At 22.9% G+C, this 19,784-nt stretch overlaps 3 protein-coding genes across 3 annotated transcripts in view; 2 read left to right on the top strand and 1 right to left on the bottom strand.

Moving 5' to 3' along the window:
* Positions 1-19,342, bottom strand: part of LOC105366487 (chymotrypsin-like elastase family member 2A) — a 28,869-nt gene extending 9,527 nt beyond the window's left edge. Inside the window, exons 1-3 of the mRNA XM_011504944.1 lie at positions 19,297-19,342; positions 18,271-18,327; positions 17,339-17,386 (exon numbers count right to left, since the gene is read on the bottom strand). Coding sequence (XP_011503246.1) covers positions 17,339-17,386; positions 18,271-18,307 — 85 coding nt within the window. The 5' untranslated portion in view covers positions 18,308-18,327; positions 19,297-19,342. The remainder of the gene's footprint in view (positions 1-17,338; positions 17,387-18,270; positions 18,328-19,296) is intronic.
* Positions 10,368-12,019, top strand: WRNexo (WRN RecQ like helicase; the record flags this gene model as incomplete). The annotated part of the gene is made up of 5 exons (XM_011504859.1): positions 10,368-10,480; positions 10,552-10,776; positions 10,876-11,020; positions 11,110-11,211; positions 11,873-12,019. Coding segments are annotated over 5 exons (669 nt in total), but the record flags the coding sequence as incomplete, so codon positions are not given.
* Positions 12,083-12,876, top strand: Lipt2 (Lipoyl(octanoyl) transferase 2). The gene has a single exon (XM_011504860.1). The coding sequence runs from the start codon at positions 12,093-12,095 to the stop codon at positions 12,828-12,830; it is 738 nt and encodes a 245-aa protein (XP_011503162.1). The 5' UTR covers positions 12,083-12,092; the 3' UTR covers positions 12,831-12,876.
* Positions 19,343-19,784: the final 442 nt, after the last annotated feature.

Here is a 19,784-nt window from a genome sequence, read left to right as displayed (position 1 = left end):
TTTAAAAATTTTTGTTCTAAATGGATTATTAGGAGTACGGGGAAATTAAAAATTTTCATTATCTATATTCTTAAGTGAGTCTCATTCTAATTAGTAGAAAGAAGTATATATTTGATTACAGCACAATTCTCAGAACCTGGTACTACTCATTTTAAGAATTGTACTACTGATTAAAATGTCATTTCTAAATTTATATCAGTCTTATTGAGACTTCGGTACAAATAAATATATTGACAAATGTCTATAATAAATCAAATTTTCTTAATTAAAGAAAACATTTATATTGTAACATTCATTTAAAAGCCCTAGTTTAGTTCAAATAAAATTCGAAACGGAGCTTTGGTGTTCTAGTGAAAGCAACTATAAGACAAATGAAATACTTTTACTGTACAATACTTACTAGTATGGTCGTCTTTCATAGATTTCATCATTGTCAGACTTTTTTGAACGAGTGCGAAAAGAATAATTGCAAAAAGCTTGACTTGCGTCATTTTCATTTTGTGTGGATATTCTTTATTCAGTTTTGGTAACTTTAATTATAGCTAGTTATGAATGGAATTGGTGCGAGCAAATAAAAAACACATTCTTCCTAAAAGCAAACAGCAATTCCGAATAGCCAAGTCTGCTTTTGAATCGTAGAACTCTATTTTGATTGGAGCTTTTACCGATGACTCGGCTGTGAGCACTTCCACTAGTTCCGGTCGATTTTAATACCCATCCTCACTTTCCTTCGGGATTTTCGTCAAGTTCAGTGAGCGCGATGAATTTAAGCAATACCGCGGAATCGGTCCTCCATAATCCATTCCCCAAGAATACTGATTGGTGGTGTTAAGTGACTGTGATTACTATCCCCAAATACATCTCCGTCGCAACAAGCGAGAAAGACTGTAAGAGTTAAGTGTACGAACGCGACTCCGGACTTACTCGCGTCTCCACGGGCGTCCGCCACTGCCAGGGCCAAGGAAAGTGATCGCCGACCAAGAGAGAGAAAGAGAGAGAGAGAGAGAGAGAGAGAGAGAGAGAGAGGGTTTCCTCTGAGCGCGGTCTGCAGTCATTTCATTCACTTTCTAATTTTCATCGATCGCCGTCACCATCGTTATCGTTACTGCTGCTGCCATTACTTCAAAAATCTATGATTTTACCATTTTCCATCATTTTTATTTTCAATATTTCCGTACTTTATCCGAATGTGTCCACTTACCAGCGTATTTATATAACATTAAAAACAATTTATTATAATTAAATACCAAATTGTTATAATATAATGCATCGACTGTTCAACAGTTGATTACTTAGAACTTTTAAATGATTAATATGAAATCGCATTGAATGATTGAAAACCTATTTAGTTTACAATGTAACTTAAATCATTATCTTTTCAATATTAATGTTAGCAACAACATAATACATAGAATTTTTATTCTTTAATTACGTTAAAATGTTTTATTATATATTAAGTACTAAATAGTGGCGATTTTATTAATGGAAATTCACTAAAGTATACGTAATAATCTTGAAACAATGGTCAAACACAACGAATACACAAAAGTAGTTCTCATTTTTAAAGAGCTATATTTTTAAAATTCCAAATTTTTAATTATAGACATTGTTAATATTTTCAACTTAATAATTTAAATAAAATTTGTTTACCTTTTGCTGATATTATATTTATTAATTAACACAGATATTTAAAATTACAAATTAGATATCTTATTAAATAAACATGTAATTGTAAATTAATATTATAGTTTCCAAAATCCAATGTCAATATAAATTCTGAAATACCAATTTTTATTTAAACTGTATTTATAATTAATTTAACACAAAATAAAAAATTTCTACGACATCTATTAATAAGTTAACGAAATATTAAAATAAATTAAAAAATTTTAAATGCGAACGATTAATCTTTGGATGGAATACTATAATTTTACTTTTCATTATCTCAAAATGAAAAATTTTGATTATAAGTATCGATTGAATCAGGCAATACATAAAAGGGAGACTATATTTAGAATTGAATTAGTTTTTTTAATTAAATTTTAAATAAGTTATAACATATTAATAAGATATTTTTACCAAATATTTTAAATATTCAAATTTCAACAGTATAATAAGAAAATTGAATGTTAATATGCAAAATATAAATATTAGCATTTAATATTGAACCAGCATTGTAAAATGAATGGTCAAAAAGGATTATTTCAAGATTTATCTCGGACGTTAATCAATGGTTGAGTTTAAAATTCTATATTTCTATTTAAAATATTCTATTTAAAATGTATATGAATCTTATTTTAATAAAATAATTTTTTCCTAAACTTTAGAAAATTAAATAAAAAAAATACTATTTTTTATAGAAGTAGTTTCACTATCTTAAATACACAACTTTAATATATAATATTGTATATTCAAATAGTTAGAATTTTCATTTTTAGTTAAATTCTTATTTCACGTATTTAATCATTCATAAAAATTATTTTTGTTTCAATTTAAAATCAAGTATTCATAATATTGTAAATCATAATATTGTATATCATAAAGTAAAGATATTAAAGGAAACAAATGTTTTAATATTCTTTATTTATGTAAATAGTGCTTTGAAAAACAAAAATTTTGATAAACATAAAATCTAAACCATTCGAATTGTTTTTTACCATTTATTAATTTAATTATTTCAGTTACATTAAATTTATGTATTTTGTAAAATCTTTTTCAAAATTGAACTATAAAAGACTATGTTAATTATTCCTTTTTATAATTGTGATATTTTACTTGGCGTTTTAAATTCTATTTACTTTTTGCAATTATAAAATTTTGGCAACGTCATATGACTTTTCAGTAAATTAAATTACCCTACATTATGAACTTCTCCACTATTTAACATATGTAGAAGCTCATAAAGTTGAGGTATGTTCGTCTGTCCAGAACACACACGTGTTTCAAACAATATCGGTTTACGTGTAAAAAGCATAGGATTATTGGTAGGATAAAACAGACTGCGCATATATAATATTGTGGATGTAGAGCTAGAAGTAATGAAAAAAGGAGAATCGAAGTCGAGTGAGTGGTGACTTGTAATAGATAAATAACGGAGCGCGGCCCGTCGCACAGCCTTTCTCTCCTCCGCACTCTATGATAAATCGCTTCTCTCGATATTTTTGTTCAGTACGTGGCCGTGTATGCGAACTGTGCATACCGCCGCGGGATCTTGGCTAACTTTTACGATATACGCGCGTCTCTTGACTTTTACTTTTGTCTCTTACAAATCGCACGACTATTTTCATACAAAACTTTCTCGCTTTTAATGCTTAGTCACAACATATTATAGTAATTAATATTTTTAAAATCGTTCAGAGAGCTCAGGATGTTTGCCATTGATTTAACTATAACAAAAATAAATATTTATGCCTTATGCTTTGGTTTTCTTTGTTTCATTATTCTTTTGAATTCACTTACCAATTAAACTTATGCCCACTGCTTATTTATCGTTGAATATTTATATAATATTCTTTAATACGTATCTGGCTAATAGTAAATTATTGATCAAAGACACGCTACCGCATATCAAGTTAAATAATAAAAGCCAAATTCTTGAACGCTTCATAATATTTGAAACAATTAATGAAATCCACAATATGAATTTGACAAATCGTTAAAATATACATTCTATATAGCATTCAAGGGTAGTTAGTAATTCATTCTAATAAAATCCTCATGATGATATTTCATTTTTATTTTTAATTAAAACTCTTCTTCCTTTCGTTCTGTATATTGATCACTAATCCCTGTAAATTTTTAATGCATAATATTATTTCGAAACAATAGCCTTTTACTTTGAAAATACATAGGTTTTACTATTTCAAAAATTTCGAATTTTTACAAAAATAATAATAAATGCAGATTGTTTTGTAACATTTGGTAATAAAAAGTTTATGAATGTATAATATATAAAGCGAATAATCAATACATAATATTGACAAAATAACATTCTAATTGAGATTGTATATACAACTTATTACTTGCTAAGCAGACTTATTCTGAAAGTAGGCTTCGTTTGTTTTATTGTCGTAATAATTTTATTATTATTTTCATTTTTTATATTTTTATTTAACAATTTAATTGATTGCTTGGTCTAAAAGCAAGCAAAGCTCAAAGCAAGCAAAGCTTGGAACAAAATTTTTATTATTTTGTTAGTGATTTATATTTAAAAAATTTGTAAAAAAATTTTCAATTAGTGAAAGAAGTGTAGTGGTTGCAAATTACTAAAAAATTTTAGTATCTTCCATATCTTTCGAATTATTATTTTCAAAGATGAAATAAACATAGAACACATTATTTCTACATTAAAATGTTAAGTTAAAATATAAATTTTATTTTATACTTAAATATAAACAATTACATTATTTTTTGTAAAATTTATTATAAATATAACTAGATAAATTATTTAATACTGATGTGAAATAAGTTAAAATATTATATTTTAAGTTAAATAGTGATTAAAATATTTTCTATTGAATATTCGGCTTTGATTTAGCATACATAAAAAAATTGTAAAACAATAATGATTTACATCTTAATCAATATAATTATTTTTATATAATTATTTTTAATAATATTTTTATATTTATGAAAAATCTTAGAATAAAATTATGCATATAACAAAATATGAATATTCTGGTATTTGCAAAAACTGCATTAAGCTTCCGTTTTCGAAAGTAAATTTATAACTTAAAATTATATGTTTCTGATAACAGATTTCACAAATAGTATGCATAAATTAATTCTTGGTTGATATTTTAATTGATTTATCCAATTGATACTTTGTCTTTCATTTTTAACCATATGTGTTTTTCATGGCTGTATTTTAAAATTAATAATAATTTAGAATTATGTATCATGTAATAAGAAAATTCTTTCACATTGATAAAATCGGGTCTTAAGGACTTGTAACTTAAATTTTAACGTTTACGCTCGATAAAATATGTATGTATATATTTAAACAACCTAAAATTTATCATAAAGATAAATTATTATAGCCCCTAATTACATAATTTTGCAATGTTTATTAAAATTAAATAATAATAATTGATTTAATGCTTATTTAATTAAATAATAATAAAGTTTAAGACTAAAAAACGTTCTATTTCTAATATTTGAATGATACTACTATTTTATAAGAATGTATAAATAAATAAAATTTTTACAAATCAACGTGAGATTTCCTTGAAAAACCAAGAAATAAAATATGTATATAAAATATGCACAAAAATTTGCCGTTAATGTCATTTATTTCTACGATAATAGCATATTTAGTGTTTGAGCCTAAATTAATGAATTTATAATAAATTTAATTTAATAAATTAATAAAGATATTTTTATTTATAATATTACTTAATAATACAGAATACATAAAATTAATTATGATTCTATTTTACCATAAGTTCTAATTTTGCAGTTTGTTTTGTATATTATAAAAAATAGTAACTTTTTATTACAAAATTGATAAACTTAACATTCAAATTAAAAATAATTCAAGACCCTTTTCAGTTTTATGATTTACAAAAGAAATCTAATATAATCATATATTATGTATAATATAATATAGTAATATGCTTTTCTGTAAAATTTACTTATTAATAATACTTGGTAATATTTACTATTTCAATTAGTAAACTATATGTGAAAAAATATGCTCAAAATATTTTATAAACTTTATTATATTGTTCTAACAGATAAAATTATTGATGTGTCTAAAGTATAAAAATGTTGACAGATGGTAATGAGAAAAAACGTATTACTAAAGAATTCAAAATTTTAAAAGTGATGATTGATATGCTTTCATAAAGAAAATTGAGAGCGAACTTTCACCATTACCAAAACATTTCAACTAATTAATTTGAAAATTTTCTATCAAAATAAACAAAGAACCGTTACTTTTCAGGAAGGCGACTGACATAGCTATTAATAATTTGTTTAAATAAAATTGGATTAATATTGCACAAATAAATATTCTATAAATAAATTCCATATAAAAAAATAAAAACAATATAATAATACTACAAGAGAAGAATATGACTTAATGTACTTTCTTTTTTTTGACGGTACATTTACTCTGTATAATAATTAGGACATTTTTCAAGAGAACAAAATTTTAATTTAAAACCATTTTTCATAACGTCAAGTATAATTTAAAATTTTATAATCTTATAATAGTCAAATGCATATATAATTTAATATTATAAATATATAGTATAAATTTAATTATAAGTTACTATAATTATAGATTTCATATTTTATTTTCAATACGTTTATCTGATTTTATGCAGTAATGAAAGTGTATGTCTCAGTAATTTCTTTTGAAGATTTTTTTATAACGAATTTTGTATAATTAGTTTCTTTTAATTAATTAATTTAAAAATTAATTGAATAACATAATTATCATATTATTTAATTTAATATAACGTTTATGTCTTTATAAATACTAAAACTTGGATTGTGTGTAAATTGATATCTATGATAATATATATAGAAATTATTGTTATTCAATTTCAAAATAACAAAACAATTATACCAATACGTAAATGAAATTTTACTTCATCAATGAATATCATTAATGAATAAAATATATTGGAAATTCATAATAAAAATCAAATGATTCCAAAGAATTGATAAGGAGTAATTATAAATAAAAAATAAATAATTCATTGATACAAAACAGAACCTCCATCGTTATTCTCGAGTTCTCGTAATATTGACGAATGACAAATGAAAATTAAATCATTAACGGTCATATAAAAGGACGCAACTTCGGACATCAGTAATTAGAAGCATCGACAAGTATAGAAGTTTTTCCTACAACGATTTTAGGTAATTTACTCTGAACTAGTGAAAACTAATAGTTTCTTTTTTTATATAATAATTCTATAAACTAATATGCACTTATTATAATTACTTTTTATTTTTAAACTTTCATTTAATTAACGTATGTTTCTTAAGTTATTTTATATATTTGTATGATCCAGAATAGTTACTACTAATTAAAACAGGTTTAAATTAGAGTTTAAAATTATATGTAGTATTTAATATTTGTATTGAAAATTCTTAATGAAAATGGATTTTTATTATTTTAATGGAAATAGTTGCATTCGTTGAATATAAATTGGAACAGTAATTTGAAAAGCTAAATACAAAAATATGTCTTTCTTTCAACTAAAAATAATTATGTTAATGGATGGTAAAATCATCCAATTTCAATTAAGAAATGGTATTGGTATTATTCTCAGTTAAAATACTAATTTGGACTATATGTAAGGATAAAAAAAACAAATTAAATAAAATATTATTGGTATCTTGAAAAAATAAAAATTCAACTATACAATTGAAATAAATAACCTAGTAAGCCACAACCTTAAAAAAAAAACGAAAAAACTTGTGAAAGTAATTAGAAACGAAGAGCGATTCGAATTTTTTCTCCACTTCTATGGTCGAGGTAGCAAAGGAAAAATAAGTAAATGACGCACATATAGTGAAGCAAACTTAATTATCGGCATATACAATTTTTTCATTCATTTTTGTTATACCTTTTTGTAAAATTATGAAATTTGAAAGATCAATACAAGGATGCTATTGTTTAATACATTTAGGTGTTTATATGTGATAGCTAAAAAATGAAATATTATTCTTGTTATTTGTTACACTGGCGAATTTCCCAGACTTTACTTAATATTAATAACCATAGATAATAGAGAATTACGTTTCATTCATTCATTCGAAAATACTTGATCTTTCCCATTAGGTACATTTATATTTTAGAATTTAAAATTCAACCGTAGCAGAAATATGTTAGAATAATTAAAATGTATATTATTCATTTATTACGGGTACTGCGATTTAAGTTGTGCTACATAACTAAATAATAATCTATTACATTCAAAATTATTAAAACATATCTTTAATGGCTTAATATTAAACTTAATAATAAGAAACATAATACTAAGTTAATTAAAAAAATAAAACATATTTATATGTACTTATATTTTTGTTGAGAGGGTGTTGTTTTTTTTTAATACAGATTACGATGTTTAACAATTTAAGCATTTTAAACAATTAATAACATTTTAAACAATTAAGCTGTAAATTTAAAATTTTTAAAAATACTAGTAGATGAAACTTTACCAGACTAGACATTCTTACCTTTTCCACACGATGAACTACAAATACATTGTACAGAACATTTGAGCAAATTTGGTGGATATCAGACACAAATTGTATTGCAATAGTTTTCAAAAACTTTATAATCGGAGCAATTTACATTGGTGCTTGTATGAAACAGTTTTTCTTTAACCTTTATTTTATTATTCAGCAGTTCGCACACCTCGAAAATTATGAAATTAAGTTATAAGGAATAATTAATTATTTACTAGGCGATTGATTACTAGGCAAACGCAAAAATTATACAAAGAAAAAAGATAAAATCGTTCGCTTCACCAAGAGTTTCACATTTTAACAGATTTTGAGAAGTTACAGTGAAAAGTTTTAAACATTATTTTCATTATGCTATAAAAGAATTCATCCATTTTTTGATGAATTGTGTATTGTCGCAGCTAATTTAAAAAAATTTTCTTGACATCTAAATATGGGAAATCTCTACCTTACATCTAAATTATATATTCACATGATTTGCGCTTAAAATGTTTAGTATAAAAATATTCAGATGGGTAATAAATTTTTAAAGCATTGAAAAATGAAATATCAAATCAAATGTGTTAGTACACTAGATTATCTACTTCTGAACATTTTAACGATTCGAAGTGCACTTGTTCAATGATCTAGTTTAAACAGTAGCACTTAAAATCAATACCATGCTGTAGGACTCTGTAGCTAAGATCATTCCTTACATTTTCTTTTATTTCACTTAACTATATTTTAATATTTTTTTATACATATTTTCTTGATATGTATAATTTTCACTATTTAAATATGTAAAATGTATTACTTCTCTAGTTTATCAGATAAACTACGTTATTGATTTATAGCAAGTGATAATAGTGATATTGTGATAATTCTGATTCATTTTATATTATAAACTTAAAAAATAAATTCCTGTTTTGTCGTTAAGAATTTATATTAAAATAGTGATATATAAGTTTTTCAAGCTGCCCAGATAATTTTTTTTTTTTCATTAATTGCATTCAATTTATATTAATTTGTTTTAATATTTTATCGGCATTAAATTCTTTACGTTGATTCTGTGCATACACTGTTGTTAAAGTATTGAGGTACAATTATTATCATTCATATTCATTATTAATTCGGAGATTGGTAATTCATTTTGTTTAAATGAAGAATTTGAATAAGAATCATTATAGTCGTATATAATTTATAATTGATATTCTATATTTATACATTTAAATTAATGTTAAAAGATGAACAGTAATTATTCCAATATTCTCTAAACTATATTATTTAAACGTAAAAATGTATATACATAGAAATCAGCTTTTAAATATTATGGTTACTATATTAAAGTATAGATGTCACTAATGCTATTAATTTTTAAGCGGGAAATCTAGTTGTACATACGACACAACAATTTACAATTTTTGGAGCATATTATCCTTTTCTTTAAAAGATCATAGCTTCATAATAACACGTGATACAAAGCTCATATATAACTAGAATATTATAATATTACTGATGTCTAAACAAAGGGAATCGAAAAGGTTGCGGTCGATAACTAGCTGGTTAAAAAAAGAGGTTAGGTTATAAAGAAAATTGAATTTCATATAACTTTAGGAACTTTAGCTTTGTGTGAACTTACGATTACGTGAACATTTTAGAAATTTGTCTTATAAATAATAATTTTATTACTTTAATTGTCAAGATATAAAGCATGTTTGAAATTTTAACCACAATATTTTTCATTTTCTTTTTTATAAATTAGTTTATTTATTAAGTGATGAGTACGAATAATGAAATTTATTTATATACTTTTGATCAGTTTTGCATGTTAATTGACTTAAATATAATTTATCATAAAAATGTAACATATACATTAGTATAATAATTTTGTATACTGATTTATATCAATAATAATAGAAATAATATTTGATATTTTCAAACAATTTATAAGTATTTTAACATCTACAAATATTTTATTTATAGAAAAATACAAAAACCAAAGAAACATCAACAGTTGATAATGATTCTATAGTATGTCGAAGGTCAACAAGAAACCTTAAATCAGACGAAAAAGTAAAATTAAATATCTTTTCTTCTATTATATAATAATGATACATACTTAATTTTTGTTTTATTCTAACTTATTGATTTATAATAATATATATTTTATATTTGTTAAGCCACCAAAAATAATTCCAAGTATAAAAAATGAAAACTTATCTCCAGTTATATTTAAAGGCATCATCGATTATGTTAGTGATTTCTATGACTGTGCCAAAGTTTGTGACAGCTTATTGTAAGTTTATATTTTTATATTTTGATTTGTTTTGTTATTGCTTTACAAAATTTATTATCTTTACACAATAGAACAGAGGTGGAAAATAAGACAGACTTAATAGTACCAGTGGGTTTTGATCTAGAGTGGCCATTTAGCTTTCAAACTGGAAGTGGAAAAACTGCTTTGGTTCAAATTTGTTTATCAGAAGCTGTATGCTATTTATTACATGTGTATAATATTCAAAAGTTACCTGCCAGCTTCATTGCACTTTTAAGTCATCCTAAAGTAAAACTTGTTGGTGTCAATATTAAAAAGTGAGTTTTTAATGTATAATTAAATATTTTATTTATAAACAATTTTATAAGATGACCATAATTTTAAACTGCAAATTTATTAAAAAAATATACTTTTAGTGATATTTGGAAATTAACAAGAGATTTTAAAGAGTTTCCAGGACAGAAAGTTGTTGATAATAATTGCTTGGATTGTGGTACATATGCAAATAAAATTTTGAAACGATCGTGTCGTTGGAGTTTAGAGAAATTAACTGCCTATTTGGTAAGTAATTACTTTATTTCTATAATTATATGCATATATATATATATTTTTTTTTTATACGTATATTAATAAATATTTTTTCAATAAAGTTGGAAAAACACATTAATAAAGATCCATCAGTAAGAAGAAGTAAATGGCATATTCATCCATTAAATAGTGCACAAAAACTTTATGCTGCGACTGATGCTTTTGTAAGTTTTATTTATATAAATTTAAAATAATAAATTATGTTTTTTTTCTTTTTTTTTTTTAAATTATAAATTATAATCCTATAAATTATAAATTTAATTTTAGTTCTATACAATACATAAAATTATGTTTATTGTAAGATTTTGTGTTTTTTTGATAAATATGAATTTTAAATAAGAGTAATATAGAGTTTATATGTAACAAATTAAGTTTGTACTTGCTTGACTGAATTGATTATGAATAGTCTCCTGTTTTATGTAATGATGTTATAAAATAATTTATAAAAATAAATGTTTACTGCTAAGTATTTTATTGAAAATTATTAATCGCTAATTATTTTAAAGCTAAAAGTTAAAAAGTAAATTATTTAAATGTTATATCAACTGTATAAATTTTATTTATATTAATAGATGAAATATTTTTTAAATATATTATTGAATAAATAGTCAGCAAGATCAAATTATTTATAAATTGAAAGCGATTGTTTAAAATTATCTTATTTACTTGCATTGATGGATCAAGAATTCTATATATTTAAAATATGCCAATAGCTAATTTTATTTAATAATAATGATTTTTCTATAATTTAAAAAATAAACTCAATTTTTCTTTCTTTTCAAATTATTTCATTCTTAGAAATATTAATAAAAATTTCTTTCATAGGTCTCCTTGCTACTTTATCTTAAAATTGAAGAGAAAAATAAGATTTTAGGACAGATTAAGGAACAGACAGGATTAGTATCTTAGAGTGAGATTTTTTCGAATAAGAAAAAATTGTTATTAAATATTAAATAGTGCACAAACTAAAAATTATGTATATATATACTTGAAAACTGTTGTTAAATAAAAATAAAAAGAGAAAAAAACGAAAACAAAGTGTAGAATGACTGCTAGAATCGTAAAAGTTGTATGGACTGGTCGTCTAAGCTATAAAACTGGTCTACTCTTACAAAAATCTTTGATAAACCGACATCACGAGAAGCCGCAGAATGACAGTCCGAATAGCCTTGTACTCTTAGAGCATAATCCAGTATATACTGTTGGAATTCGTAATAAAATTTACACTCATGAAGAAGAATCACGACTCAGAGCTCTCAATGCTGAATTTTATCGCACGAATCGTGGTGGTCTTATAACATTTCATGGACCAGGACAGCTGGTCGCCTATCCAATAATCAACCTTAAAGATTTTCGCACAAATGTACGTTGCTATGTATCAAAAATCGAACGTATGATTATTAGATTGTGTGCAGAATTTGGACTTAAGGGTAAAACATCTCCTGATACTGGAGTATGGATAGAGGATAGAAAAATTTGTGCAATCGGTATTCATGCCAGTAGATTTGTCACAAGTCATGGACTTGCACTTAACTGCAACATTGATCTAGATTGGTTTGAGCATATTGTACCTTGTGGTATCGAGGGCAAGAGCGTAGCGAGTCTAAGCAAAGAACTTTTGACCAATATTAGCGTACATGATGTAATTCCAGTCTTAAAGAGAGCCTTTTCAGATGAATTTCAATGCAACATGCTTGATATGACTGAGGAAGAAATCTCATCATTATTTAATGAATGTAGGGACACCAATGAAATTAATTTTTCTACATCTGGTAAAAGTTGACATAGCACTATAATACACTCTTCACTTATAAAAGATATTGTATTATTTTAGAAGTAAATCACTTGAATTATTAATGATATTTATGTACAAATAAGAACAAATAATAAAATGAATTTAATATAATTTCATAAAAAGTATGATTTTATATTTTTTGCTTATAAATCTAATTGAAGTAAAAGTATCAATTTAAATATAAGATGTAACATAAATATGATTTCTAAAAAACTAGTTATATACTAATTATATTTTATGAAATTTCTGATTACATTTTTTAAAGTATTTACAATTTGTAAATTATAAAATTTAATAAAATAAATAATGATATACTTTATCTATCTAATATTATATTGAATCTTAACCTAATCATATATTTTATTTATTTGTATATACGGAATCATTTACCATTGTGTAAAAATTCATGATAAATAGATAGAGATATAGATACTATTGTATTAGATACTACTGTTATAGTGAATCCATATTTATGAATTACGATAAATCTATTCATCTGGAAAAAAATATCACCTTTTACGAAAACATTTTATCTTGCGACACACTATGTTGATTTACATCAACAAATATAGTAGGCTTCTCATCTTTTAACATAGAAAACGAATTGATCAAAACTAGTCAGATTCTAATATTGTTTGAAAATTTCCAGAAGATGACCACTACAAGAAGGAAGACTATATCGTGTCAAAATTTGAAAAATACACGCTATAGCAATCATCAAATTTAAAAAATGATATTGGATTTAATAGTTATAAGTACGGTTGGCCAAATAAAATCAATACACGAATTTCACAATTTGCTAATGAATTGAATAAAAATTGGACGATTTTGAAAAGTCAGTAATTAGACTTAGGAGTTAATATAACTGGTTATTTTATCACTACTCGGTTATACCGAATTGCTGGAAAACGTATTTGTATATTGTAAAGCACGTTGCACCAGTTTTAACATTAATTACTCTGTCATGAACAATTGTTCCATGAACAAATATGTAACAAAAATATAGGTAAATAACAATATTGTTATAAATTATTAATTATTAAAACTAATTGTTAATAATATTAATGTTTTTCTACTAATAATATACTATTAATTATTTGTAAGAATTTTCATCAAGAAACTTTTTTTCAATAAACATTAATGATTCATACTTTGTTTTATCAGTTCCTAATTTCATATAAGAAATCACACTTATATTACAAAATTTTACTTACCCAGCAATTATCAATTTGAAGAAAAAAAATTTACTTAAAATAATTTTGCATTAAATCAATCATTTTATATATCGTAAGTAATTAATTTTATGGAAATTATATGTTTCTGTAAATTGATTAATATTGAATATTAGATGAAAGTGTATGTAAAAGTATACTATTCAGAAATACATGTTTGATATACTATATTTACATATCTGTATTACTGTACAATTCTTTTATATTTTAATGATGTTTCCAATTCTTTAAAGCCTTAATGATAAATCTATATCATGTGATCTTGGTGGCGTTGTTAAATTAGGTCTTTCTGAAATAAGTATTTTTAATATATTTAAATGACAATATTTCCGTGAAAAATAATGATAAGAACTATTTTCTTTATTGTACTTACTATATCTGAATATTACGTTACATGAGTGTGTACAACCGACTCTACATTCTTCCATAATAACTATATATTTTTAAATATTTATACATAAACAATGTTATATAATGAAATCATTATTTAAGTAAATACAGTTATAATTAATTTTTGAAATTGTGAAGACAATTAAACACCAATGTGACTTTTTTAACGAATGTTAATCTTTTGCGAATTACTGTGGTAGCTTTGAGAACGTCATTACATGAATCACACATTTAATAAGGAATAGTTTATAATATCAATCTATATGCTAAATATTTATATAATCTGTATATAATGCATTGAGTTAACTTTTTATGTTAGAGTTTTTATGATTTTACATAGATTTATAATAAAAATTTTTTATTGAAGATGTATTATTACTAATATTATTTTAGAACTTAGTTATAAAATATATTGGATACTTTATTATTTAAAATATCGTGAACTTGATTCATAAATTTTTAGAATAGTAATAATTTCTAACTTTTGTCATCATTATGTTCGTTTGGCAAGTGGAGAAATCATATTTTATAAATACATTAATGCAATCTTAAGACCTGCACGTGTTAAGTGTATAATTCAATATACAGTGAATTATACAAATCTCATATTTGATTTTACTTTTCCGCTGAAACACTAAATTTTTAAATCTATCCCATCAAACATGTCCTGTCAGTATGAATGTATTGCCAGTAAATATTATGAGCCTTCATCTTCAGTAAGTTTGAAAAAATTGTCTTATCGCGCGAAAAGATACGTGTTTTATTATATATATATTATGGAAGTATAGTATTAAGTTGTCTAGTTAATTGTTTATCATCTCATATTATTTACATACGTCGATTATTTGAGTAAATATTAAACAAATTTTTACATTTCAATTTATATATTTACATGGCACATATAAAAAGATGCTTCAGCAAATCTAAATAAATAAACACCAATAAATTTTAAGTATTTAATTTGAACCTTATGTAATAGATTAGTAATTATATAATCTTAAGGTAAAAATATTGAGCTGTATTAGTTTAAAATCATTTTCAACGTAACTATCAAGTTTTTGTTGATTTTGTTTTCAGATAAATAATTTAATGATACGTAATAATTGACTCGTTTTTAATTTTTATAATATAATTTTAATTTTTCATAAATTAAGCATAAAGTTATATATATTTAATATTTTTGTTCCACTTTTAAAGATTCAATTGAAAATTTTGACGTGATTCATCGAAAATGCTGAATATCAAAATAAAAAATAAACATTGCTCATAATGTCAATATAAATTTCGCAAATGATAAACAGAATCATAAAGTGTTTTTCAAATTTTTGTATGTGTCTATTATTGATTAAGATCTTAATTGATTTTATCGCCTTTTTAATTTATATTCTTTTTTAATTTTTAATTTATTTTCTTCATAATTTATATAATTTGCATCACTGTTTTTAATAAAAGTCTGACATATTATCACTGAAATGTTACTGAAATGTTGTATTATAATATTATTTATCTTGATATTTTTATTTTACTCGAGAAATAATCATGATTAAGATATAAGCGAAACTAGTTTACAAATAAGCAGAATAACTATTTTTAAATAAATAGTATTACCCTGTTGAAACTTAAAAAACAATGCTCATTAGGAAAATCTAATAATTCGTCTTTCAATCACAATAATTACGATCTTGAATAACTTAAACCGATAAAAATACTATTCCAATGTCCACTATTTCCAATGTCAGTACTAGTTTGAATATGAGGATCAAATATTAGAATAATTTAGAAGATTATTAATAAACTCATTTCGAAGGAATTAGGTGCTGAATAATTCAAATGGTTTCTAGATTGAAAAGTTGTAATTAGTCTACTCGATTGGTTTGAAAAACTTCAACGATACCTAGACTTGGTTTACTTTGTATTTGTAACAGTCACATCTCGATTATTTAGATAAAAAATTCCGATATATAATTAAATTATCACTGGCATTATGATACTTGATGTAACGTCATGATTATTTTATTCAACTACATATTAATCAGTTAAGTATTTCTGTGATATGTCTAATGATTACATATATTAATAAAATCATTTAAAATATGACAAATTATAATGTATTAAAATTATAATTATTTGAGCAAATCAAAAATTTCAAAGAAGATTTCGTTATGAAATAATTTAATAAATATAACACTACTCTGAATCTAACTCAGTGAAGGTTTTTGCAATAGTTAACACCTCTTATACCTGAACAATAAGTAAATCTCGTTTTTTAAAAAGAAAAGTTTCAATAATATTATAATATATTAATGGCATTATGATATATTAATTTGTATTTAGTTAATTTTGTACATAATAATAATAGGATAATATTTTAATGTTAATAAAAATGAAATCAGAATTCAATATGTAATTCAACATATGTGGTATTATGAATTTTTAAAAGCATTTCTCTAATTTATTGAATAATTCCTATATTGATCTAGATAAATCTATTATTTACTTATAATGTAATATGATATTAAAATTATTGAATATAAATAAGTGTATAAATTCAATATTCGGAAATAATAATTTAATTACAAATTTCTAACATCTAATATGAATACTGAGCATCTATTCTTTTTAATAATTAGCTAATGAATATTTTTATAAAAATTTAATTATTCAATCTTAATTTTAAATTTAAGAAACAATTTTATATTTTTAATAATAATAATTATCAATTAAAATTCATATGATTAAAAATTAAGAAATACAAAACTCAATTATAATTTTTACATAAGTAAATAGTTGAAAAGAAAGAACATTTATAGAATATATTATATAAATTATTGTATTACATAATTATATAAAGTAATCAATAAGTTTTTATCTCACCGTTACATCCTGCGAGACAATGAGCTTTAGAATTGTAGAGAGTCGATTCTAAATAACAGAAAATAAACAAAGTAGATGTATTTCAATAAATGAACCAAGATGTTAAGATAAATAATGCATATTATAATTTATTTTAAGAAAGTGTAGGACAAAGTGGTTAATAGATAAACAGAATTATGTTTAATCGTATTAATAATAGGAGAATAGTCCCAAGAAGTTAAAGTTAGAGAATCAATGTAATAGAAAATAAACCATTAAGACTTAATATTTTGTGCTTTAATTATAACAACAATCATATTATTTATTTATTGCTAATATAATGTTATATCTAGCATTCTAAATCTAACTTAAAAAATAAAGTTTCTATATTATCGTAATTTATTTTAAAAAAAAATTGATATCAACACAATGGATACAAATTTCATAATCTAGTAACTACTGCATATCTCGAAATAATAGCTAAAATATTAGCTTAGATATTTAAACTTTACAGATACTATCAATACTATATAACAAAATTAAATGATTTGATTATGGATCTATTTCTCAGGAAAAGCAATATGTAAAATGCTTATATAATCAATGAATATTAATAAATTCTATGCAGAGAAGAGGAAAATTATAGATTTTGTTCAATTATAGAATCATTCACTTTTTGCACAAATATGCTGTTCGATTATAGGAAAAAGAATAATATAAATAATAACAGTACATTAGTTATAAACACTTTAATATCTATATAGAATTAAGAGTATCCAAATATATAGAATCACTAGCCTGACTATAATATACCAATATTTTTAAATATAATATATAGACATTTTTTATTACAATAAATAAGTAATATATTTAATAATATTCTTCTATTTAATATTAATCGTTGTAACATATAAAGAATATTATGATGAATTTTCAATATTTATTTTACTTACTAGTAAACTTTTTCACACACGATGTTTGACATTGCATATACTTCTGATTGGGTAGATCTATATTAAATAACAAGACACATATGTTCAAAATAACATATAATTAATCAATTTTTCTTTTATATTTCAATATTAATGAATTATATTGTTTTTAATGGAAATAATTGAAATATTTCTTCATGCATTTTCCAACACATTTTTACAATTAAGATGTTGCAGATGAAATAAATATTATAAAAGATACTTACGGAATCTGGAATAATGAATGAATAGATCATTTTCAAGTAATTACTTTCAATTTATGACTATTACAAATTAGAATCCTTGATTTACATATCATATGTTGATAACTCATTAATTTTTTTATTTTTAATTTTACAATATAATTATTTTCTTACAATTTTTTTAAGTTATGTTCAATATAAAGTAATTTATGAAAGTTTAACATAATATTTCATTGTTTAGAATTAAATATGAAGTTTAATATTGTACGCATTATTTTGATTAATTATTATGCATATAAATGAATGTAAATTATATATATTACTTATATTATTTTTTTTTTTTACATACAGAAATGAAAGACGCTCTTTTTATTATATTAACATAGTTTTATACGGCGTCAATGATTTTTTTATTATTATTGTTGTATTGAAGATAAAGATCCTTTGTAATTGTAACAATTTATATAATGAATAGTTTCTTCTTTGTGAAAATTTTTATAATTGCACCATTGATTGAAAAGGATTTAAAAATCCACCACTATACATGTATATTGAAGGTTAATTATTGACAAATCATGTTATTATACAAAAACAATAATTTGTTAACGAAATAATCAATGGAATAATGATTTAATTTTCTCAGTATACAAAAATATAAATGAGATGATGATCGTTTTTCAAACATCTCATCAAAAACAAATTTCTTTGAAGTTTTCTCTTAACTAGTGTGTATTATATTAACAAAAATTACTTGCAAAATCATAAACAAAAATTACTTATTAAATAAAGTAAATTTATTATTTACCATTGCAGCATAACAAACATTCATTTTTAGTAAATGTAAGTCGTCTCAGTCCTTGACAAAGTAAGTAAATAAATTAAATTAATTCTTATGATAAAAATTGTATAATTTAAATAAATTTACCCATAATAGTGGATAAATGGCATATTAAAATTAATAAAATCAATATTGCCGAATGCATTTTTACTAATATTTGGAATATTTTTATTTTATTTTACTACTTTCAAATTTTGCTAAATAATAAGTATTTAAAATTTTAAATGACACTTTTTAGATAAAATATCGTATTTGAACCAATTATATATTTAATTTTTTTTAATTGCAACTATATATTAATTTAATGATTTTGTTATTCATATTCTGTTAAAAAAAATGATTTTGCGCTAATCGATTTTTAATATTATTTTTAAATAATTTTTTTTAATATTCCATGGAAAAATTAATTCTTTAATTCTATCAACAAAATATCTTTATATATCTATACATTTGAA

The sequence above is a fragment of the Ceratosolen solmsi genome, unplaced genomic scaffold (genome assembly GCF_000503995.2).
Source record: "Ceratosolen solmsi marchali unplaced genomic scaffold, CerSol_1.0 scaffold4, whole genome shotgun sequence".
Classification (NCBI taxonomy): Eukaryota; Metazoa; Arthropoda; class Insecta; order Hymenoptera; family Agaonidae; genus Ceratosolen; species Ceratosolen solmsi.
The sequence above is the reverse complement of the archived record's forward strand: the minus strand, read 5'-3'. Positions and strand labels throughout refer to the sequence as shown.

Coding starts and splice junctions, on each gene's coding strand:
- Lipt2 (XM_011504860.1), top strand. CDS start 12,093: ATGACTGCTAGAATCGTAAAAGTTGTATGGACTGGTCGTCTAAGCTAT.